Source organism: Ursus arctos, unplaced genomic scaffold, assembly GCF_023065955.2.
Source record: "Ursus arctos isolate Adak ecotype North America unplaced genomic scaffold, UrsArc2.0 scaffold_13, whole genome shotgun sequence".
NCBI classification, from domain to species: domain Eukaryota; kingdom Metazoa; phylum Chordata; class Mammalia; order Carnivora; family Ursidae; genus Ursus; species Ursus arctos.
This window is the reverse complement of record NW_026622797.1, coordinates 5,431,434-5,456,755: the sequence shown is the minus strand read 5'-3', so window position 1 is coordinate 5,456,755 and position 25,322 is coordinate 5,431,434. Positions and strand designations below refer to the sequence as shown.

At 40.4% G+C, this 25,322-nt stretch overlaps 1 protein-coding gene and 1 long non-coding RNA gene across 8 annotated transcripts in view; one reads left to right on the top strand and one right to left on the bottom strand.

Annotated features, from left to right (window-relative positions):
* Nucleotides 1-462: 462 nt before the first annotated feature.
* On the bottom strand, nucleotides 463-5,395 carry LOC130543562 (uncharacterized). The gene is made up of 2 exons (XR_008959005.1): nucleotides 4,500-5,395; nucleotides 463-1,475 (listed from the first exon to the last, which is right to left on the bottom strand). It is a non-coding gene; the product is annotated as an uncharacterized LOC130543562 (long non-coding RNA).
* A 6,245-nt stretch (nucleotides 5,396-11,640) lies between these two features.
* QKI (QKI, KH domain containing RNA binding) overlaps nucleotides 11,641-25,322 on the top strand; it is a 155,901-nt gene continuing 142,219 nt past the window's right edge. For 4 of the 7 annotated variants that reach the window (XM_026505178.4, XM_044386464.3, XM_048226147.2 and 1 more), the window contains exon 1: nucleotides 11,700-11,931. In XM_026505178.4, the coding sequence (XP_026360963.1) occupies nucleotides 11,790-11,931 (142 nt within the window). In that variant the 5' untranslated portion in view covers nucleotides 11,700-11,789. Of the gene's footprint in view, nucleotides 11,932-25,322 lie in introns of all 7 variants that reach the window. The other 3 variants (XM_026505180.4, XM_026505183.4, XM_026505181.4) reach the window with 2 other exon arrangements.

The window sequence follows — 25,322 nt, the reverse complement described above, 5'->3', positions numbered from 1 at the left end:
GGGAGAAAGCAGAGGCAGGGAGGTGAGCAACTGAGCTTGAGACTGGATAGGGGAGGGGAACCCCCAAGAGGGAGGCCCAAGCCCTGAGCTCAGGTTTGTGTCATTTATGAAGTGACCTGACAGCTCAGTCATGGGACCAAGATTTTGCCTTGGGAAAATCTGGTGTAAAAATCAGTGATTTGGGTTTTTTGCTGTGATCTGTATAGCACTACCCTTACTTAGTACACAATTGTATATACAGGCTACAGAAAGCAAGTTTTGTAAAAATGGATATTGAGAGAAAAATTCTTATCAAGCCCTTGTCAGGGATTCAGTTATCGTTCAGGCTGAACCACAACCCCCCCACTCCCGCCACCAGGTATCCAGTGATAACACTTTGTCCTTTTGGTAAGATATGAGGCAAATGTAAACTTTGTTCAACATCAGTATTATAATGAGGTAAGGGATTCACTGAAGCTGGACTCATAATTATAAAAGTGTTTATTTAAACAATTCCTTTTTCTTCTCGGCTACCTTGATTTAGTTGTGTGTCCTGGCTTTCATCTTGAAATGATTTCATGTCTGAAAGCTGCTTAGATAACCTGAAAACCACAGGGAGAAAGTTTTGGCTCTCTGGGTCGACTTTTCAGAGGTCGTACGCTGGCCGGGTGTGGTGACAGATCCGGAGGCAATGGAAATCAGCCTCAGAGAGCTAGCCTTGCGGAAGCGGAGACTTCTGGGGGTTCACTTGGAGAGATCCAGTTCACTTCAGTGAAGGCCCTGGGAAGCCAGAGCTGTCACCGTCTCTCTAGTTGCTTCATATGTGACCTGATGAAACGGACTTGCAGAAGCCACTTGCGAGTGTGTGTACATTTGTCTCCTCCCACCCTGCTCTCAGACCCTAAGTTCCTCAAAACATGAGCTATTTTTTCCCATGGCATCTGATTTAAAAAGAGGGGGGTGCTCATTGCTTTGCTTACCTAATGTCTGCTGAGAGGCAGGTGGAGCAGACACCCTGCTTGTTCACTCGCCCGTGGTTGTTGGCTGTAGCCGCCTGTGCAGGAATTGGAGAAGGCCCTTGGACTGGCCTCATGCAGCCCAACAGGTGCTCGGCATCACATTTTTAAAGCTGGGGTCTGCCCACAACTGTCGGTATTGGAACACAGCGATGGGATCCTGGGGTCCTGGGAGCTCCTGCAAGTCTGGGAGGGCAGTGCCTGTCCATCCAATCCTGGACCTTCCAGGCCCCCAGCTAACTGCCTGCTCAGTTGTTGACAGGGCAGGAAAGGGAAGGAGGCAGCCTCCTTTTCTACATTCGCCCCACTGCTGCAGAGCTCTTTCTACCGTCAGGCAGCTGAAAACTGGGTCTTGAAGAGCTTGGAGGCCCCAGGCCAGCTTTACATCTATGGTTTCTGAGGCTGACAACACAGCCAGCCTGGGATCAAGGCTCCTTTTCATCAGGTTCTTTGTCCTTTTACTTCCTGGTGTCAGCTGTCCTGGGAACAGGAAATGGTTCATGCAATAGGAAGTGACAGGAAACTGATGACTAAGTACTTTTGAGTTTTGTGGATACAATTTCAATGTAAATAGAGTTATTTACACATTTGCCAAAAACACATGTGCATCGATAAATAGGAGCTATCCGGAGACCTCACTCTTTTCAGGCTTTAAAATGATACTGTTTACCGAAAGCTTATTGTGTGTCAGGGAGTTTGCTGGGCACATGTTCATCCACTCACATGATCCCGGCACCATCCATCGGGTGCATTCTCCCATTTTACAGGTGAGAAGAGAGGCAGAAGTAGTTTAAGTAGCTTCTGGTAAGTGGCAGGGCCGAGATATGAACCCAGGACTTCTGTGGCTGCTGCTCTAGACCCCTGTGCTCAGCTGTTTCCTCCAAGGGCCAGCAAACTCATCATGGTGAATGTTTTAGGACTTTGTTTCTGTGCTTGGGCTTTAAAGATAATTCATCTATGTCATCTGTGAGAAAAGCATTTCTATGGCTTGGCAGGTAGTTATGTAGTGGGGTTAAGGTGCTATTATTTCATATTTTCACAGTGCGGAAGGAAATACTCATTAGACACCAAGTGTCTGAGCCTAGAGAGAAAGGTCTCCTTCCCCCACCAGGCTCAGGGCTCAGCAGCCCTGACACCAAGGAGGCCTGGCTACTCCCTTTCCCATGCCGAGTGACAGGGTCTGGTTGGGGCCCTTTGATTAAGTAAAAGCTGCCTTCCTAAAATCAGGCACCTGCACAGCTGAAATGTTGGAACCTGGTCAGCTGAGGGACTGGAGAAAGTCAAGTGTGGCTATGGGTCCCCAGAGGTCAAGGAACCCGGTGCAGAGAAGGGCCTGCCTCCTCTGCCCACCAGTGGCCCGGCAGCCCAAGAGGAAGCTGGTACTGGAGGGGGAGTAGGATTATTGCTGGCCTGTCAGCTGACAGGACAGTTTACAAGACTGTCTTTGAACTCTGTGAACGCAAGTCTTTTTCTCTTTCTGCATTTCATGATTTAACAGTTTAATGTTCTTGATTCCCCCCTCACATCCCTTCTGTTCCCTTAACAGCTTCACCTGGACAGAGAAACGCTACCGGCACGGGGGAGGCCCCCCCACCCCCATCTGTCACAGTTTCAGTGGGCATTTTCCCACTACTTAATTCCAGGCTCACACTATAAATACAGGGCACTCATTTTAGAACTGTTAAACAAACGTGTTACTCATTTCACTATGCTGCATTTTATTTCCATCTGAAAAACCATGCTTACTACCACGGGTATTGAGGAAAACAGTGTCACCAATGCCCTGCTAATCAGGTTGGTGGCTCTTGAAGGCCTACAAAATGTAACCGTAACACATTTTTCCAGATGGGCTTGGACAGAATAATTAGGAAATAGTAAATGCTGGCATCATCAGTATTACTTGTAGAGTTCAGCAAAGGAATGTGAATGGCTATCTAGCACAGAGGAGAGAGCAGAACAGAGGTACTTCTTATGGTGTAAAATATAAAGAGTTTTCCATAAGGAGAAAGATTAATCATTTTTCAGCTCTGGTAACAACCTGTTTATTAAAACATTATTCGGTGGAAAATAGAAAGTAAAACTGAAAATTTTGGTGTTTCACTGTAACTGGATAAATATGATTTTCATAAATTTTCTTTCTAAACTTGGGCATATGCCCAAAGAGCCTGTACTTGTATACATATTTTCGACCAAAAAATATTCAATTTAGTTGCAATCAATAAAAACTAGTAAAACTCAGATTTAATGGACATGAAGATAGGAAATAAGCAATATTCTAATGATGCAAACAAGCTGATACAAATATAAGTATTATTCAGAATGTTTTTGACAATTGGTAGGGCAGGAGTGCAGGTGACCCGAGTGGCCGTCAGCCCCTCTGGGAGCAGGACACCAGGCATCACCCCTTTGGTTGCTAGGTCGGAGGGATTCCCCGGGCTTCTGTGGGAAAGACAGGGCAGTGTAGCTAAGAGAAGTAACTGTGCCTGAGTGGTGTGGAAATAGTTCAAAATTTAAAAACAGAAAGTTTACTGGTGCATACTGATTGAATATCAGTGCTGCAAATAACTGCTTTTAATCTTATATTTAAATAAAGTTAAAGTGATTCTGATGAAACCTCTTTTATATTAAAAGAGGAGGTTTTCCGACCAATTAAAGATTCGGGGGACTATGGATGCTCTGGCCCCTGTTGCCCCAAATGGTACGTTTCTTGTGGGGTGAGAGGTATCTCACACTCCAGAATGCTTTTTAGGAATCATGGAATCACATAGCAAAAACTGTTCACACAGTAACAGACACTGAGGGTCCTCCTTCCCCTTCTGTTTTCCCTATGTCACCGAAGGCAAGGATTTTCAGATGCTACTATTTACTCAGGTAAGTATTCTGCGCTGGGAGCGGCTTACACAGCTGCCTGCCCTCCCTAGGGACCAAGTAGGTCTATGTTTTTCTTTCTTTTTCTCTTTTATTCATTCAAACAAGTAACTATTGAAAGGAGACTACTTGTAAAGCATCTAGAGAGCAGAAAGAGGAACAGGCCTGGAATCTACTCTCCAGGAACTGTTACGCCCTCTGAGAGGTAAGTTTCTTCACTAGGAACTCTAGAGGCTTCCACAGTCTCCACTTTTTCAGTTGTAACACATTAAAGAAAAGAAAAAAGAAAAGAAAAGAAAAGAAAAGAAGAGAAGAGAGACTATTGGTTTTGACCTTTTGTTAATTATAAAAATGTAAGAATTTCAGTCAAATGTATTATATTATCTAAGGAACACCAATATCCAAAAATACGACTTCTATTTCAGTAAGGAGAGCAAAAATGACACCTATGAATTTTAAATAGATTTCTTATTGCCATTATATGACCACCCATCTGTGCACGGGGTTATCCTAGGCACAGAAATTAAATTACACAAAATCAGTTTGCTGATATGAATGAGAACATCTTATTCGGAATCACAGAAAAAGCCTTCCGAGATCACTCAGTTCATATGTCAGAGAGACTGAATTACTTACTTGGTGTTGCACAGCTCATTAGGACTAATAAGGCCTTTTTATACCCAACACAGCAATCTTTTCTCCATAGGACATCAGCAGTATTTCAATGAGATGTTAAGCGCTTCATGTTTGAAAAGATTCAACATCACCACCGGTTAGGATACTGAAAGAAGACAGACTCAGACAGGACAGTATTTCAGTCATTACAAGACATAGCTCTTGGGGCACCCAAATTTAACTGATAGAAGGGCCAGAAGTGTGCCGTGAGTCACTCAGGACTTCGGAGGTTTGCTTCGAATCTGGTTCCCAGCATTTACTGCGTCACAAGTCACATCACTTGGTTAACTCTCTGAGCCTCAGCTTCTTCACTATAAAATGGGGGTAATAATTAACTCAGAGCTGCCAGGTACTCAATGAGATCATAACTGAAGTGCCTAACAGTTTGTAGGAACTCTATAAACGTCAGTCCTCTTTTTGTCTCCCTGGTCTCACTAAAAACTCAGTTTAGAAAGTACAAATATACAGTAATTACAGGAAAAATGCAACATTTTAGGCTATCAGTTAAATTTTAGTAAAGGATAATGGCATTTGATTAAATGTCTGGGACGTGAGTAGGCACTTTCCTTGCTCATAAAAAATGTCTACTCATGTTAGTTATTTAAAATGAACACAGAGAGGGGTATCTGGCTGGCTGAGTTGGTAGAACATGTGACTCTTGATCTTGGGGTCATGTGTTTGAGCCCCACATTGGGGGTAGAGTTTACTTAAAAAAATAAATAAATGCTAAGCGAAATAAGTCAAGCAGAGAAAGACAATTATCATATGGTTTCACTCATTTATGGATCATAAGAAGTAGGAAGATCGGTAGGAGAAGAAAGGGAAGAAGAAAGAGGGGGGTAAACAGAAGGGGGAATGAACCATGAGAGACTATGGACTCTGGGAAATAAACTGAGGGCTTCAGAGGGGAGGGAGGTGGGGGAATGGGATAGGCTGGTGATGGGTATTAAGGAGGGCATGTATTGCATGGTGCACTGGGTGTTATATCCAAGTAATGAATCATGGAACTTTATATCAAAAACTAGGGATGTACTGTATGGTGACTAACATAATATAATAAAAAAATATTATTAAAAAAAAAGGAAGATTAAGGGAAAAGAGCAAAGAAACCAGTAAACCTTTAACCGACCTTTTAAAAACTTCATTAGGCTTAGAAATGTTCCTGAGGAGAGAAAAATAACAGATCTTTCTGGTTTTTGTTGTTGTTGTTCAGAAATAAATCAAGAAATTATATCCTAATCAAAATAAATAAATAAATAAAGGGGGCATTTAAAAAACAAAACCAAAACAAAACCCCTAATGCATAGATTATGAATCAAACTGTAGCTGTTTAATATGTTAAAAAAATCAAATTACAGGTTCTCCTGAATGAGCCAGATCTTGAAGGAAAAAATACAACAAACCAACAAGTCCAGGGCAACACTATGGAAATCTTTTTGCAATCTGAAACCCATGAATCAGTCTGAAAGTTGATCAAAACAAAATGCATTTTTAATTCACTCCCATATTCCTATAATTAGCAGATGGTTATTTTTTAGTTTGTTTCTGTTTAAGTGTGGAATAAAAATGGGATTACGTGGAACAAGCCTGCATCCTGGCTGAGAACGTTTTTCCCTCTAAAGTTTCATTTAGGGTCAAATGAGTAGAAACTCTACACCATCAGTTCACATTTAACCACTGTGCAGTGGTTTAAGCTAACTGTTAGTATTACATCTGCAACTATCATGTTAGTGGTTTTAAAAGGCAGCACAATTAACAGAACAGCTGTGAAGAGCAATGCCTTTCATTTTACGAATAGTGCACTTGCACTAAGCGATACAAATATGCCTCACTGAAAGCAACCCATGTTATTGTTTGATTGATTCCTTTCCTTGTGTTAGAAAAATTCCCGAGGCTCTTCTCTATGGACACTTTAGCTTGACATTTGAGGCCAACCAAAAACTGGCATCTACTGCTCTCTCTGGAAGCTCCTACTCTGCAGCCTGACCCTTTCCAAGTTTTTGTCAGTGCCCCCCACCTCCCAGGGCTGTGTTCCTTCTCCCAGGCCCCTGGTGGTAGGGCTCATTTTCATTCCAATGGCATTTTGTCTTCAGCACTTGCTTTTATTAGTTAACTTTTCTTTTCTTTTTTTTATAATAATTTTTTATTATGTTAGTCGCCATACAGTATATCCTTAGTTTTTGATGTAATGTTCCATGATTCATTATTTGCGTATAACACCCAGTGCACCATGCAATCCATGCTCTCCTTAATACCCATCACCGGCCTATCCCAATCCCCCACCCCCCTCCCCTCTGAAGCCCTCAGTTTGTTTCCCAAAGTCCACAGTCTCTCATGGTTCATTCCCCCTTCTATTTATTAGGTAACTTTTCATATGTATGTGATCCCAACTCCCAGCTTAGCCTTAGGGTTAGTAACAGGTATTTAGATATACTAGGTACTCAAATATTTGTTAAGATATTCACACTTAAAATGTGTCATTTTCAACCTTCCAAATAGTCGCTGATAAGACATCTCACAATTGAAAAGTACACTTGAGAAATCTACTAAGATAATAAACAAACATAATTAAGACAATAAACACACAAAAGATTATAGGAAAGCCCCATTTCCTTGTAGGAAGATTTAAGGATTAAAGATTTTAAAAAACAAAACAAAAACAAAAACACAAACACGTTTGGGACACAGGCCATCAAAGATTGGATTCATTCTTAAGTCCGAAGAACATTTTAGTTCTTGATAGAACTCCAAGGTGATGAAAAAAAAAATGTTTGGAGTATTCAAATTTTCTATTTTAAATGTCAAGAATAGCAATAAGCAAATAAAGCCAATCAAATTTTAGAGAACAGAAAATATATTTCCACTCATGTTTAATTACCGATGTTAGATGTGGAAATATTTTTAGTGTTAACATATTAGATAACATAGTTTTTCACAGTGAAAAAGCTATTATAAAGATCTTCAAGATGAAACTCACCCATGTGTACATTGTAACTGGTAAATATTGTAAAGATATTTTTGTAACAATGGGATTAAAGAGTCTTTCCATAATAATTTTTAGATTCTTAAGCTTCTTGAAGGCAAGTGATATATCCCAACAATTCTTGCATTCTCCATGCACTTGAAATATGTTTGGTAATTAACAGGGTAAGATGTACCTAAAACGTCTGAGGCAGGAGTGTGAGAGAGAAAAGGAAGGGATATGGTGGATAGCACAGTTGTCTCCAGAGGCATCACACTGCATGGACCCGGTTCCGCCTGTGGGACCAACTACTTACTACTCGAAGCATCAACCATCTCTCCTCTGAAGTCTGGCTATTCACATCTATCTAAATGTCTGCTGTAAGGATTAAAAGAATATAGGTAAGGGGTTTGCACAGTTCCTGGTGCAGAGCTACTTAATACTTTTTTGAATATATTTTTATTTATATTTATTTTTTTAAAGGTTTTATTTATTTGACAGAGAGAGGGAGTACAAACAGGGGGAGCAGCAGAGGGAGAGGGAAAAGCAGGCTTCCAGATGAGCAGGGAGCCCGATGCAGGGCTTGATCCCAGGACCCTGGGATCATGACCTGAGCTGAAGGCAGACGCTTAACTGACTGAGCCACCCAGGCACCCCTGAATATATTTTTAATGAGTGCCTATGTGTAGTGTGCTGTTCCAGGCGTAGGGAATTCCACATAGACAAAATAAAGCCCTTGCTCTTGTGGAGTTTATAGAGTAGGGGGAGGTGAGAGACAAATTTACCCTTAGCTAGAACATGTCAGGTAGAAATGAATGCTATGAAAAGAATTAAAAGGTGGGGGGAAGGAGATAGAATATGGAGGGAATGTATGTATGTGTACTTGCGTGTGTTATCTTATACAGGGTGGTAAGGGGAACCTTTCTTTGATAACATCTGAGGAAGTGTGGGAGGCAGGCTTATAGATGTGTGAGGAACGCTCTGCAAAGAGAGGAGACACCAGTGCAAAATCCTGGAGTAGAAAGCATGCTTGGCCTGTTTAAGGATGGGAAAGGATTCCAGGGGAAGAGCTCAGTGTGCTAAGGGAAGAGAAGAAACAAGGTCAGTGAGGCAGCAGGGTCCAGAGAATGTGGGGTCTTGAAGGCCTTGATAAGGTCTTTGGGTTTTTCATCTGAGAGGGGAAACATGGAAGAACTGTAAGCAGAGAAGTGATCTATGTATACTTGAAAAGGCAATACATAGTAGCTATTATAAATGCTGTAACCACATGAGATTTACTACATGTGACATGAATATTGATTATTGTTAACTCCGATCTGGTTTTCCTATAAGAACCAGGTGAGCCATATGAAATCGTGATTTCTATTCATCAAAATGGTGGAATATCATCAAAAGTTTCAACCTTACTTATTAGATAGGGTTAGTAAAAGGGTGAAGAACATAGGCTTTAGGATAAAATATAAATGGAATTGAATCCCAAATCCAGGACTCATGAGTTATAGGCTTGGCAAAGTTATTTAACCTCCTTCTCCTTGTGTTTCTCCTTACATAAAATAAGGATAATAGCATACCTAAATTATAGGGTTGCCTTGAGAATTAAATGAGATATACACGCAAAGGATTTAGCACAGGGCCTGGGAGCTTAATAAATAAGGAAACTGATTAAAAAGTGGAATGAAACCTGTTACGCTATCAAATTACATTAACAGTTTAGTACCCTTTAAAATACCTATCATTTTGCTACATACTGAAGTAGCATACGTTAGTTTTTAAAGAGGCAACAGGTTTTTTTTTTAAATCAAAATACTGTTTACTGTATTTACAAAATTCATCCTTTAAATTGATAATCGAGTAGGCGAATATTCTATGGCTCTGTTAACAGCAATGGAAGTAGGAAAACTTCTTAAAATATTTTGGAGTTAAATGCTTGTAACTTTGTCTGCAGGGCAATTCCATTTCCTCTACCAAAGTAGGTTCATTTTAGAAACAATGTTCCTTAAATGAACAGGACAGAAGCTACTCGATACTCAGAGTATTTGTTTGAAATTCAGCTAGTTTCAATACAACTCAAACTTAAGTCATCTTCAGAATTTGTATGAAGCAAAATTTTACCAAAAAACCCCATGTAAATTCTTCCCCGTTAAAACACAGTAGACAGATTTCAGCCACTTGTAGCTCTCACCACGGTCGGTTTGATGTTAGATTTCGTCTACATTAATTGAACATGTCATAATAGGCTTGCAGAAAAATGCAGATGCAGAGTTTGCGACTGATAACATTCTATAAAACAAAGAGAACTACATCGTTGCAGTTCAGAAGTCTTTCCCAAACAAACCTAAATATTTGAAATCCATCATACCGCATGGAAAACACTCCTGCCCACTGTATCATTATTTTTACAAGTTGGCAAATGGGAGTGTTGACTTCCACCCTTCGAACTAGGTACATGACCTTATTTCATTTATTGCGGATGCACTTCATAACTGGATGCTGATGCCATCACGGAGGGCAACATCGCCCACACCGTTCACGTCCCCCTCCTTATTTCGTACAGCGCGGTGCTCATTCCTAACTGCAGCTGGCTCTCGGAAAACCGGATGCTGCACCAAGACAGACCCTGTCTCCAGAGGCGCGCTCCGCCTCTGAGACAGGTACAGCACAGGCAGTGGCGACGCCGTCGGGGCGACGAGGGGCGCCCACACCTGACGCACCGAGCGTCAGGCTCCTTCCCGCAGCGTGGTTCTCGAAGCCGGAGACCGCGGGGACGCCAGACGGGGGGATGTTGTCGTGCGGTGCCACCAACGACACCGCAGCAATTAAGAGCCCACCGGGAACGCGTCCTGCGCAGGAGAACCCGACACCGGGGAGCTAAGATTCCGCAGCTTCTGGCCCCCGCCCCACCACTTGGGGGTCCGACAGCCCGGTCATCCCATCGCCTCCCCCCACGGCGCGCCCCCGCGCCAGCCCCCGCCCAGGCCACGGCCCGCCCCACGCAGGCGCGTGGCAGGCACTGCCCCTCCCCCCTTCACTAGCGGGGCCCTGGCAGGGGCGGAGCGACCCTCGGAAGGGGCGTGACCGCCTGACTCGACGCGCGCACGCGCTCTCAGACCTTACGGCTACGTGTCGGGCCACGTGACGCCCACCCCGAAAGTCCCCCGTGAAGCAACAGGACGTTAAAAAAAATTCTTTTCTTGGCGCGGGGAGGATGTGTGTGTGAGAACAGAGGAGAGGTTTAAAAAAAAAACTATAGTAACGGAGGAGAGAATGGGGCTGTGCGGCGGCGAGCGCAGCCCTGGTGCGTCCCGCTGGCGATCCCTCTCACCTAACGCCACAGCCCGACCGCGCCCGCCAGACAAGCCGGCCCAGGCGCGGGGAGCGCGAAGCGGCGCGGCCCCCGCCCCCACCCAAGTCGAAAGCACCGCCACCAGGCACCCCGCCGCCCTGCCCGGTGCCCTCCCCCGTCCGTCGGCCCCGCACCGGCCCCTCCCTCCGCTCTCGCCCGCTTCGGCGGGGACCCCAGCCCGGCGCCGGCCCTTCAGGCCGCCCACCCTGCCGGAGGGAGACGGCGCGGCGGCGGGCACGGCGGCGCCTGGGCCGGGGGCTGCGGGGGGCTGCGGCGGGAGGAGGAGCGCGCCGGCCGGGCCCCGCTAACGGCCGCCCTGCGCGGCCCCGCCCGCCGCCCGCCCCCGGCCCTCCCCGCGCCGCCGCCCCTCCCCCCGCGCCGCCGCCGCCGCCGCTGGCAGCGCCGCCTGAACTGAGGCGAACTCCGCCGCCAAGTGAGTGAGGAGGAGGAGGAGGAGGAGGCGAGGAGGAGGAGGAAGAGGAGGAGCGGAGTCAGAGCGCGGCGGCAGCGGCAGAGGCGGCCGCGGCGGGGACCAGCCCAGAGAGACCCCGAGCCCGCGGCAGAAGCGGCGGCGGCGGCTGAGCGGGCGCGACCAGCCGAACGAGCGGCGGCGGCCCGGCTCCTCCTTGTCCGGCGCCGAGCGGCCCGCGCCCGCACTCGGCCCGCGGAGACCCGCCTCCCGCCCGCCGGCCTCGTGAGGGACGCGCCGAGCCGGCGGCCGAGGAGCGGCGGCGGGCCGGGAGCGCGTCGGGCCGCGGGCGGAAAGTGCCTGCGGGGGCGGGGAGAGCGCGGCGAGCGCGCGGTCCGGCCGCCCCGGCGCCCGGCGCGGGAGCGGAGCGGAGCGGGACGCCGAGTCCCGAGCGGCCGGCGGCCGGGGCTCCCCGCCCCTCCCTCCTCTCCGGCGGCGGCGGCGGCGGCGGGCGGAGTGAGCTGCGGAGCCTGGAATATGGTCGGGGAAATGGAAACGAAGGAGAAGCCGAAGCCCACCCCAGATTACCTGATGCAGCTGATGAACGACAAGAAGCTCATGAGCAGCCTGCCCAACTTCTGCGGGATCTTCAACCACCTCGAGCGGCTGCTGGACGAAGGTGAGTCGCCTCGTCGGCCCCTCGCGGCCCGCGCCCAGGCGGCGGCCCCTCTTCCCGGGACCCGACGCCCGCCGGCGTGTTGGGAGGGAGGGAAGGTCGCGGCCGGCGGGGACCGTCCACCGGGGACGGAGAGGCCCGGGCGGGGCGCATGGAGGCGGCGCCGAGGCCGGGCTCGCGGGGCGCGGCGGCGGGCGGGCCGGGGCCGCGGGCGCGGGCGGGACCCACTGGCGGGACGCCCCCTCCCCCCTCCCCGGACCCCGGACCCGAGACCCCGGGCCTCGTGCCGCCGGCGCCCAAGTTGGTGCGCTGGGGAAGGCTGCGGGGCGAGCCCTCTGGCGTCCCCGGCTTCCAGCCGCGCCTGCGAGCACCGCGACGGCCCGGAGCTTCGCGGGCCTGCCCGGGAGGATCCCGGCCTCGCTCGCCCAGCGCCCCGCGGGCGCCTGAAGGACACCGGCCCCAGGGCGCTCCCGGAGGGGTCTTTCCCGGAGGACGCCGCTGGTTCCCAAAGTGGAGGATCCAGTGGGGCTTTTGCTTTTTTGGAGTTTGTGCGGCTTGCAGATACTCGAGGGGAGTAGCGTGGGGCTTGATAATTTAAAGGAATTCCATAGGAGACCGAAAGTAATGCTGATTTAGCTGAAGGCGAGGACAAAATGACAGCGGAAAGCACTTTTTGTCCTTTTGTTTGGGGAAGCGAGAACTGTTCGGGAGTTTAACTTCACTTTGGGCGGGGGGGGGGGGTGTGAATACGAAATACCGCGAGGACAAATCTAAACGTAGTCCCGAGTTTGAGAGAACTTCGGCGGAGAGCTTTTTCCCGAGGACGCCGCTGCCTTACTTTGTAGGACAGGAAATCAAGACGTTAGAAAGGGCGAAAATAAAAACGAGTAAAAGTTTGCAAAAAAGCTTTGTTGGTGGAGAGCTGAGGGTTGCGAAGAATGACAAGAAGATTAATTTTGGCCAACTCTGGAATTTCTTTAACAAGTTCTTGTAGCAGTGCCTTGGACTATTAAATTCAAGTAGCTGTATTTCTGTGAACGCTTAGAGAGGAAAAAAATGACCAACAAAAGTATTTTGAAAATCGAGTAGCCAGGAGTTCTTTTTCTCTTAGAAGCAATACCGGAGGACTGTTAAAAGGAAGCCGAAAACTGTGTCTTACGAAATTGAACAATGGATTTTAGATTTTTCATAGGAATTTCGAGATCTTTACTATAGAACTAAGGAAAAGGAATCTGAAGCTTAGAGAGTTGGAATGTCACTAAAGAACAAAAGACCGGAAATGTCTCCGTGATTAAAGATGGTTAAAGAAGAATTCCACGAGCTTTTGTTGTCAAGAAAGTCATAGAAACAACTTTAAAAGTACGAAAACTGTTAGTTATTACTGCGTCCTCGCTTTTGCTTACATGTGTTAAACGTAACAGCAGTAACCCTTACTGGAATGGGCTTTTTCCACTGTTGAAACAGCAAATCTGTTAATTTTATATTGCTCCAGAAAAAAATTGAGCTGTCCCTTTAAAGGGTTTTGCTTTTTCTATTTGTGTTGGCATTTGAAAGATTGTGGAGGCAGAAAACTTTCTGGAATGTCAAAAAAAAAAAAAAAAAATGCTGGAACTCTTAAATTGAGTATTTCCAAATGTGAGCGCTAAGGGGCGCCAGTTATTTTTTTTTAAACATGAGCAATGTTCGGAGTAAAATGTGTAACATACTCAATAATCTGATCTATATTAAATTTGGTTGAAATTTAATGGTAAATCATTTTATGTGTCATTTCGTGGCCTAATTGTATTTATAGTACATAATACATTTACAAACACTGAGAACACATTCTTTAAAATTATGAGAACAATTTTATTACATTTCAAAAATAATATGCTTTCTCTGCCTTGGTATATTTTGGTAAAATGAAAAGTTTTAGTAGTATTTGTAAAAATTTCTTTTAAGATTATTTTTCTTAAGAACAGTTGTTTAGAAGGAATCCTTAATAGACATTAAAATGAAAATGTGTTCTCACAATATTTAGGGTTAAAGTTCCATTCTTTGAATTAAAATGTTGAGTTTAATTAAATGACATAGGAGGTTATAAAAAATTGGAAGTATTTTCACCTTGTGTGGATCCTATTTAAAAACATACATAATTTTAGTTTCCCTGATGAGTTCTGAAAGGCTTCTCACTTTTGCCTTTATGTTGATCTAAAATCTCTAAATGATAATTCATAGTTCTCTGTTAAAAAGTTTCTAATGTTGGCTTCAACAGTTTGTAATCTTCCAAATCTAGAGTTCCACTAATGTCAGCTCTAACAAAGGTTTTTTGTTCATTTCTCTGTGGTTGGAAATCATAATCATTTGCATTTTAAAACTTGGGAGACCACTAGCTGAGGATGATATATTCTAAATAATTTTTTTTTCTTTTAATGTGGTTTACGCCATCTCTTATCTTGGTCAATCTTGAGTTTAAGCCTTTTCAACTCCCCAGCCTAAGTAAAGATTGCTTCTGTGTGGTAGCTGGGATGTTAAAAATGGACAGCATATAATGCCTAGGAAGTTTGATTGTTTTTTTGTATCAGACCAGTGCAAACACGAAGGAAAAGGGGCTATTCCTTAGTGTGGAATAAGCTGCTTCCTCTAATTGTTAGCCTTATTATAAACCTAATTTGACTTCAAAAAGTATGGTTTTTGAAATGCATCACGTTTTTTTGCGCCAAATGATTTAATTCTGAAAATTTGGCAACTTGCTTTACCCCTTTGTGGCCTGTCATTGTCCAAAACAAATTAATCATGACTTCTGTTTGTGGTTAGGAATTACATTTTCCTTTTCCAAATGATGGGCGGAAAGTTTTTTCAATTTAGATAAAGCTGTAAGTTTTGTGTTGATGATTAATCAAGTTAAGTTATTGGATTTACAGTAGATGTATTTTCTGATAATTAGAAATTTTGAATGATTATTTAGGAATTCTACTTAAAATTTTTAAAGTAAGTTTTAAAAAATTTGTCAGTCTCAGAACTTATTTGGCTAGTTACAAATTTGGGATTTATGTGTGCTAGATTTTCTTAGTTGATTAAAACTTAAATGCTTTAGATTGAACATTTTAATTCCTTGCCAAGTTAATCTTTAGCCTATATTAATCTTTTTGGTTTTGGATTTATTTTTTTGTTGTGGGGGGAAGGGATGGAGGTAGGAATTGTCAGACTTTCCTATTAAGTATTTTCACAGTTCTTTTAAGTTGTGCTTTCTAGGTTGGACCACTTGAATAAAGGACGTAATTTCAGTTTCCAATACTTAAGAATCTTTTGTTGAAAATAGAGATGAATGCACATAAAACTGAGGTCTTAAGTCTTAAACTGCTCTCTGGAGAGAAGTTTCCAAACTGAATCCTGGGGCCATCCATGGGAAAGAGTAGTTACTACAAGTTTTTTATTAAAAAAAAACTTTCTTTGTTATGAAAATGAAACTCATGCAACAACAGTACTTGAATGCAAATTATGTTTTTGTAAAGTATTGCAATTAGAATTGAGAAGGCCACAAATCAGTTAGATTTAAAAATTCCAGATGGGGGAAAGGGAAGAACTAGGGATTTTAAAATAAGATTTTGAGTTTTCATTTTTTAGGCAGAAGGAGGTTAAAGCTGCTGATGGGAAAATTAAAAATGCATGGTATAGTTTATAAGTAAAGCTAGCCTAAATCTTTTGTGAATATTTGAAAAATTAGCGTGTGGCTCAGAAAAAGTGAGCAAACATGTTAGATTACATTCTGCATTTCTGATTTGAAAAATGCATTTTAATTTTCTCATGGTCTTTTGGGGAGGTAATAAATTTTCTTTCTGAACTCAATTTTCTCTCCCTCTCCCTTAAAAGTGTGGGCAAAAAAATATTTTAAATGAAAACCTGCTTCACTACTTAGCATTTTTCCATGTTAACATTTATTTCCATTTATAATGCATTCAATATTGAAAATATCTTTTAACTTCAGTTTTCTTACACTTCAGAATTTTTTTGCAGGGGACAAATCTTGTCTACAGAAGCTTTGTTTCAAAAATGATATGGCTATTTATTGGTATTGAGAGAACTTGCTATGTAAGTTTATTTCAATTTTAGGGTTTTTTTTCCTGGAGCATTGCTGACAGTAATCAAGCTCTGTAACAAACAGTTTTATTTACTTAAGTTGAAGTAATTAATCTGTTCTTTAGGAAGAAAGACTTTGCAGTTAACACTAGCCCTTTGAATTAATAGTGATGAGAGGAGGACATGATATTTATAATCAGTTGTCCTTCCATTATTTTTCTCCTCACCCAAGAGGTGTCACCAGCTCTGTAAGGTAATAATGGAAATAACTTGTATCCTAGGTCATTTATTCAACATTCATTCTGTACTTTTGAAGCTTAACTCCCCCTTAGGCAGAATATATATTCAAAATTCAGGTACATTCAATGAGGCAGAAGGTGATTCCTTTTTCTTAACTTTATCCAATTCATATGTTTTGTAGTAAAATCTCTATTCTCAAGGATGTAATGTAATTGAATTAATAAAAATAGGTTTCTGCTAATCGCATTTGCTAGTCTGGTATGAGCAGCTTTTCTTAAATGGCTTTGAGACTATAAAGTAAAAACAAGTTAATTCAGTTTTTTAATATTTTGTACACATTTTATTTCTGTTATTATCTCTCACTTCTCACTGTCCTAAAGCTGATTGCAGAGTACATCAGTTTTTCATAGGAAGAAATGGCATTTTGTTTACTTTTTAAAGGGAAATAGATTCCTGTGACAAAAGACAAGTGTGCTCCCTCGCCCCAGCGTGTGCGCGCGCGCACACACACACACACACACACACACACAGCCTTTATTGGACAATATATTTAGATATGTAAGTTTTTTGTTTTTTGACATTTTTTGGCCCCTAAGAGAATTACACCAGTATGATCACAGGGACAGCTTTTTATAATCCGACGGGAACATCTTTTAATTTACTTGAGAAATTCATTATAGTTAATACAATTTGGTTTATGATGGTGCAATTCTTTGTTGGACATGGAAAATGCTGTGCCCTTATTTGAGTTTTGTTTGTTTGATAACTTAAGTGACAGAGTCCACTGAGCAACTTTCTGCCGTTGGTATGTCAACTATTACGAAGATATCCAAGGATCTGTTTTAGGGCCAAGGGATCAGGATCGTGAAAGAACCTATGCCAAGAAGTCAGAATTATATTATGTGCCAACTTTTCATTTTTGTGATTGACAGGACTTCATTGTTTTTTCTGATTCCTCTCTTTTTGACATCAAGATAATGTATTTTTCCCTTCATGGGAACTTTTGGGAAATGCTTATACCCCTTTTAAAAATTGGCATTTCAGTTTTGGGGCCCAAAATAGCTAGGCTGTTTGATGTCCAAGTAAGATATTTACAGTTTTTTTTTCATGTAATAGAAAGCAAACATGGCATTAAACTTTTCATAGTGAATGCATTTTGTTTTGTTAGTGTGACTGTGTTATGAAAATTGACTAAATATAACCCAGTATGTATTAGGTACTATTGTCTATGTAGTTATCATCATACTTCATATTGTAATAATATCTCTTTTTTGTGTCTTCCTGTCCTTATTAGAATTAGTTCCTTGAAGGTGCCAACCTCATAGTCTGGCACATGTACATTATCAGATGTTTGTAGAATTAACAAATAGGTTGACATTGATATCCTCTTGATTTCTATTTTCTCTAAAGTATGAGATTAAGCCAATGATATAATAATTGGTGATAGTTTTGTGCAATTAGAAAAAAAGGTACATGTATTTTTTTAATGATTTTTTTTAGAAATCTTACAATATTATTTGCAATGCCTGTTCTCAAGAAGCTTTTATCTTCATTTTACTTTAATACTATTGGTGTGAATGAGAATTATAGAAAGACAAAATTGCTTTACTTGGACAGTAGTTTTCAGCCAGTCCTTATACAAAGTGTATCAATCCATAAGCAGAGAGAAGCTGTCAGTGCTCATCTCAGCTCTTAAAAGTTTTGGCATTTATGGAATTATATAGGTAAACCTTTTCCCCAGTCAATTACCTATAAAAGTCAACATTCAGCTGATATGTAGGTCTTGTACTCTGTAAAACACAGTATATGGGATGTGTTCAGGATAAATAAGGACTATTTGAATGGTTTTAGTTTAGAAGAAAGCTGAGTATAAACATGTGTGGCAGTTACAGTAATTTAACACAAATAGCAATTTTTTTAAACACAGGTGTATCTTTAAGCTAATTTGAAAGTGCCATTACCTAGAAGACTGATAAGAGAAGTTTTCAGCTAACTTAACCCTCTTAAAAGCAGTCTACTTTTCTGCTTTAGCCCTAACAATGTTTTAAAGTAAATCTGTCATGAATTTTTAACAAATATATAGCTTGTAGAAGATAAGTGATTTATCTAGAATTCTTGTAATTAACAAGCAAATGATTGTACTCAGTGGTTTCATCATTTCTTCGGTTTCCTGAAGCAGCAACTCTAGTTTGAAATTCCAGCAATCCTATCAAGTCTAGCAAAATAAACAAAATTTTACGTTCATAATGTTGCCTTATATATTGATTCTAACCTACATGTTTTATTTATACAAAACTAAATTTTGTGACTTGTGAAATGAATCAATTTATTGTAACATTTCTGTCACATTATTTATGATAAAGCATAATTTGTCAGTTTGGATAATTTTCAAGGGTACTGAAGTGTCAGAAGAAAACATCAAAATGAGGTTAAATCCATAAAGTGGTCTCATGTTATATGGCAATGGTAATAAGGAAAGGACTTGTGTGTGTACACACATGTAGGCACACATGTATATAAAGGGATACATGCAGTGAATGTGCGCTGGCTTCGAATCCTTGGGAGCGGGTGCTGGGGCTGGTCAAGTTCTAGAATAAGGACGGTTTTCGAAGTAATGAAATATCTGCTTAGCCCCAGGATTGAAATGATTATTAATAGTGGAAAAGAGTCTTATTAGTAGGTCCTAACCTTGCTTTTGGCTTTCATGCAGGACAAGTTGTTGTAAAGATTGGGCATGATCACCTGGTCAGTTAGATTATTGGGGAACTTTTGGCTTTTAAGCTAACTTAAGAGTTTAAAATCTATAGAAAAATTTAATAAAAACATATATATATATTCTTATTACATTTAAGAGTACTAAGAAAGTTCTGGCAAAAAGCAACGTTTTATGAAATTTTTATTTGGAACCTTTCTTCATTAATTCTTAGGGTCATAATATCTTATGGGGACTCAGAATGGGTTTACAAAGAGTATTTGAGGAGATGTATATATGAAAAAAATAGAAAAAATGGAAAACATTTTTTGGATGCAGTTTAGTGTAGGGAAAACTAAAATAATATCAAAAGATCATGGAATTTCAGAGCTGCAGGGGAGCTGGGAATCAAGGGAAATATTCATATTATAGGTACAAAAACTAAAGTCTATAGAGGTTGTGACTTGTCCACATCACAAGGCAAGGTAGTATCAGAGTTGGAGCTAGACCCTCAGTTCTGCCTTTTGATCTTTTTGGTAAATGTGTCACTCCATAAGTGGAACTGGAGAAGAAAAACCCAGAATAGTTCCACGTGCTAGAAAGTTTCTGTGTTGCCTTAGGTTGTGGACATGAAGAAGAAAAAGTAAATGGGAGTAGTGTTAATTTTGTGATATGTTGGACTTGGGCAAATACTAGTCAAATTCTTGGAGCTAGAATTTTTTTTTAGAGGTAAATTTTTGTGATAGTTAGGCTGAAAGTGAGAAAGTAAAGGTGTTAGAGGATTTCAGCTCATTTACTTAAGCTTTTTTTTAAATTTTTAAAAAGATTTTATTTATTTATTTGAGAGAGGGAGAGTGAGAGGGAGAAACAGACTCCCTGCTGAGCAGAGAGCCTGATGTGGGGTTCGATCCCAGGCCCCTGAGATAATGAACTGAGCTGAAGGCAGATGCTTAACTGACTGAGCCACCTTAGTACCCTTAAACTTCTTAATAACCATAAGATAGAGCCTTAACTCTTTAATAGGTACAAATCTAGTGTATATTTAGTATTATTGCTGGTATTACTGTGGTTACTATTTTTAGTAACTGCTCAAGAGGAAACCTAACATTTCTGACTGGAAGATTTAATATAAAGGTTTACTCTTGCTAGGTGATTCAAGTCAGGAGTGTACACTTGGTTCACTTTTACATTAGCATAAGGTGGTTAGTAGCATAGGTACCAACTCTGAAGAGTGACTGTCAGGAGGGGGGTGATGATGAATTGAATGGAAATGGGAGCTGCACTAGGTAGCCACTGCATCCCATTCCTGAGACCCTTATCTGGAGCATCAACTGATTCAAGTATATTTGGAAAGAATTAAGTATAAGCTGCAGTCCCTTGCTTGCTGCGTTACAGTAATTGTATCACTCTGAGAGAATTGTTACATGGTAGGTAAATAAATTTTTTAATAAGTAAAATTTCACACCAAAGCCAAATATAAGGTATTTGGAAATTAACTGTACCTAATTCTTACTATTGTTGCAGCTACCATCATTGTTGCAGTGATGCTCCAATAGTTATGACAGCTGTTCAGGTGTCAGCTGTGTAATAAGTGTGCGTGTGTATATATGTATGAGCTGTGAGCCAGCATAAAGATAAAAATATATTTGTATTTCTGTCCATGTACTAATGAGACCATGTTGCAAGTAGTAAGAATTCTTTGACCAGTAGACCTGAGATCTAATCATGAGTTTGCATTTAGCTAGTTTGGTGATCTTGGACAAGATATCTAACCTCTCTGAACCTCGTATTCTTCATACATAAATGGAATTACTAACTGCCCTACCAACTTCAAATTAGAATTTCTGTTTGGAGGCTGGAGAGTATTATATGCAGAAGAACTTCTCAGACTGTAAGGTAGCATTATTTAATTTCTGTCGATATTTTTAGGTTGTTTTTGATAGGATGGAAAATGAGATAAGCAAGGCAGCTTGTAGAGCATGAAAGAAGAAAAGAAAAAACAAAGGTAATTTATCCACATGAGTATCTATTATTTTTTATGTTCATGAGACTCACTACTAGCATTCTGATAGTCTAGAATATACTAATATTTTTTGAACAGTAGAATCTGACTTGGTATTAATAGATGGTAGGATTTAATGAGGTGAATGGGAGGGTGGAGGATGTTCCACGAGAAGAGAAAGTGGTGTAGTGTCAAAACAGTGGTAATGGGAGATTGAAAGATTTTCAGAAAGTGTGTTTAAACTCAGTTGGAATGGCAAATGGCACACGAAGGAGAGTTGTGAGCAGAGCCAGCAGCCTAGGTTTGGACTCTACCATGGTGGGCCTTGAATGCCAGGATGAATAGCATACATTCTATTCTGAGCTTTGTAAGGAACCAGTGGAAGGGTTGTATTATTTTGGGATGTTGTAATGAACTCTTTGAGGGAAAACTAACAAGAATGTAGAATATATGGCTCTAAGGAAGTAGAAATTGGATGCATCGTGAAGGGTTAAGGTAAATGGTTAGGTTAACTATTTTAAATAGTTCTATTTTCTCAAAATAATAAAAATAAATTTTGAGCTTTATATATTTTAGGTTTAAATTCTTTGGAGTTTTTAAAAAGAATGCATTTTAACTAAAAATAAACATATACAAAAATTATTTTTTCCTTACCCATAAGTTCTTACATTAATCCTGAGGTATTGAGAACATGTGGGGTTCATTTGTATAGCTGTCAGCCAAAATTTTGGTTATTTAGAGTTAAGCTTATATGTAAATTAAAGAGAATTGAAGAAGCTCTTTGGTTTAGAGGAATCTTAGAAATTCTTGAATTGGTTTGAGTTGGAGGACATTTTGTCCAAACCTCAGTCATCTAATATTGTTGAATCTAGATGTGTTATCAAATGCAAAGATTTTTGAGAACTTCATTATTTTCGTTATCCATTTTACTTCATTTTTATTTAATTGTATTTATTTTTTATGTTGATTAGGTAAATTAGAGATATCTTGACTTTCCATCTCTATATATTTATGTGTCTCTTTAAACACTAGCATCTTCCTATATAACGGCATCACGCTGAATAAAATGGATCAGTCTTACACTTAACGTAATAACCAGTCCATATTTAGATTTTTGTTGTCATCCCCAAAATATATTTTTAACTGTATTGTCCAAACCAGAGTCTGATTCAGGACCCCACTCATTGAGTCTGGTTGTTATGATTTCACGTCCTTTTAATTTAGAACCATCTTTGTTATGGCACTGCTATAATAACTTCCTTATCATTGGAATTGTTCTTTTACGCCCTGTATATCTAGTATTTCGGAAGTTATGTTTAAAGGATTGAATAGTTTCAAGTATACGTCATAGGTGATGCTATGCACTTGATTTTGCGTCGTGCTGGGGGCCTGCATCTGGTTCCACCATCAGTAAAACTAAAAGACAGATAATATGGGTTAGCGTGGTCATAGATTGATTCTCCTGCTGTAGTTAGGTAAAACTTTCTTTTATCAGCAGGGAATATATTGCTATTCTGCAAATAGTTACTATTGGAAAAGCCAGATATATGCTTATTCTTAATTACTGGTTGGTTCTCGAAATAAAGTGTTGGTTCGCTAGTTGCCTCAAATGGTGACCGATGAAAAGGTTTTATTTCTAAGTAGTTGCAAAATCTCTACTGTAAAGTTTTTCTCCTTAAGAACTTTTAATAGTAAGGAAGCTATGTTCCAGCAGATGGAGATATTAGTATACAAAAGACAGTGTTTAGTGATTAAAATTTGTTGAGAAATAACTCTTTTACGAGAATAGGAAATTGTTTTCCTTTAAATTGTAAGAGGAGAATTGCTCAGGAATGTAAGAAATAACAATTATTAAATTTAATATTTAGACGTGTCATGTAGGTCAGTTGGGATATTACTTTAAATAACTTTTTTTTTTTTTTAAAGAGACCATATGTTAGATGCTGACTATAAAATGTGACTGATTAGGACATTCCGTTGAGTATAGTAATATTCTGAAATACAGTTTCTGCCTTTACAGCTTAGTTGTTTGAAGGTTTTTTTGTTTGTTTTAGTGCAGGAATGAGTCAAGTCTGTTAAAAGTATTCTACTTGTATATTTTCTTTGCAATTCTAAAGTCTTTAACCAGGTAGTTGATTTGTTTACTAATGTAAATCAGGAAAAAAAAATCTGTGCCATAATTGACTATTATATGTTATATGAAGAGAAAGTGCTTTTGGGGATTATAGTTTTATTGTAGTAATAAAAAATTATCAGCAGTAGAAAGGTAATCTTATCTCACTTTATTATTGTAGTTTATAGCATTCCTTGCAGTTTTTTTTAGTTAGGTAAATATATATTTTAAAATCCAGCTTGCAGTTGTTAAATACTGCTTATTTAAATTCCTTCTTAGATATGATTTGGAAGTATGTGTTTTTGTTAATAATGCATTTAAGTTATATTTTCCAAGTTATTTCAAGCTTTTTTTAAATTGCTGTATCAGTTATAAAATACTTTTCTTCCTCAATCAGTTGAAATTGAGCTCAGACTTGAGAGAAGTGTTGATATGTGGAAGACCAGGGAAGAGGATATCAACTGTGATATATACTTTTGTAGAACTTGCATTTTACTTCTTTCTCCCCGGTGTTCTTTTTTCTTTTTTGTTATTCATTAAATGTAGAGAATTGAAGATGCAAACATTTTTAGTTCACCTTTGGCAATAGTGTGGTTTTTGGTCTCTGAATCCTTGGAAAGGTGGTGATGAGGACAGAGAGGTGTCACAGCATATTGTTTTTGAACCTTAATACGAAGTATTATTTTTCAGGGAAAGTTTTTCCCTGTGGCCAATTTTGTGGATACATTTTATAAATTGTTTCTTATAGTTCTTTTAGAGTATATGAGAGGCATAAATTTCTTTGTTCTAGTAATCGTAAAATTTGTTATAAGGAATTAAACATTTTATTCTTATAACAAGTATTCATCTTATGGAAAAGAACTAAAGTATATCAATTAAAAAGTAAAAATTACCCATAATTCAGTGATAATCACTCTTTTTTTTTTTTTTTTAAAGATTTTATTTATTTATTTGACAGAGATAGAGACAGCCAGCGAGAGAGGGAACACAAGCAGGGGGAGCGGGAGAGGAAGAAGCAGGCTCATAGCTGAAGAGCCTGATGTGGGACTCGATCCCATAACGCCAGGATCACGCCCTGAGCCGAAGGCAGACGCTTAACCGCTGTGCCACCCAGGCGCCCCAGTGATAATCACTCTTAACATTTTGGCAAATTCTCTTCTAGACTTTTTCCCCTTCTCAATTTATGGATAAAACACAATTGTGATCCTACTGTAGTGCTGTCTGTGTAAGTAAATTACATCAGGAGCATGTTCCCCTGCCATTTCATATTCTTTGACAATATAGTTTTATGTTAACATAGTTTATCCTATAGAGATGTATTATAATTTCCTTAACTATTCTTTTCGACCTATCACTTAGTTTTCAGTAAGCTTGTGTGATGATAATATCAAACGTTTTCAGAACTTGATTACTCACTGTTTAAAAAGCCTTAGGTTACTAAATATTGTAATGGCCGTGTGAATACCAAGCTCTTTCATTTGTGCAGTGTAGTTAATTGGAAGTCAGCATTTTATACTGCATTCCAGTAGAAAGTGATTACTATTATGTGACATTTAATTTTTGAGTAATGTCAGAGTTGCATATTTTACTTTTTAATGACTTGACATATTTATTTAGAATTTTTTATTGTATTCACAAGTAAATTTGAATGCATACTATGTGTAACATACGAGGTATGCAACAAAGCTTCAGATTCATTCCTTACGTTCAGGTTGTCTGAGTAATAAGGTAGATAGTGTGAAAAGAAAGTAATATAAGGGACTATAACCAAGAGAGGTTGAAAGACTAGTGCTAAGATTGTGTTAGGCTGGGGAGATTATGAAATGTTTCAGAAACAAGGGTAAAATTTCACCTGGCTCTTGCAGGATAGATAGGATTGAAGTAGAGAAAAGGTAAGGGAGTAGTGTTCTAGACACAGGGAACACTATCTTTGAATGTGAGGACATTCTGAGTAAGAGAAAGAAGTAAATTATTCTGTATCTCTTCTGTAGAAAGCTTTAAATTCCTGGAAAAAGATTTCATCGTGTTGATAATGGGAGACCCATTTAAGGCTTTTCTTTTTACGTCTTGGTTCCCCCCCCCCCCCCTTTATCTGCCTCCATGTTTCTGTTTAGTGTAGATTCATGTGATAGATTGCTCTGCTTATTGCATATTTTTAGACTTTCTGGACTTAATCCCTACCTGCCCCCACCCCAGTATTTTGCCTCTTAACTTCTATTTTATCTTTATTTTTTAAACTGTGCATGCTTTGTTTGGCTTTCTATTTTGTTTTACTAGTACATTTGGAT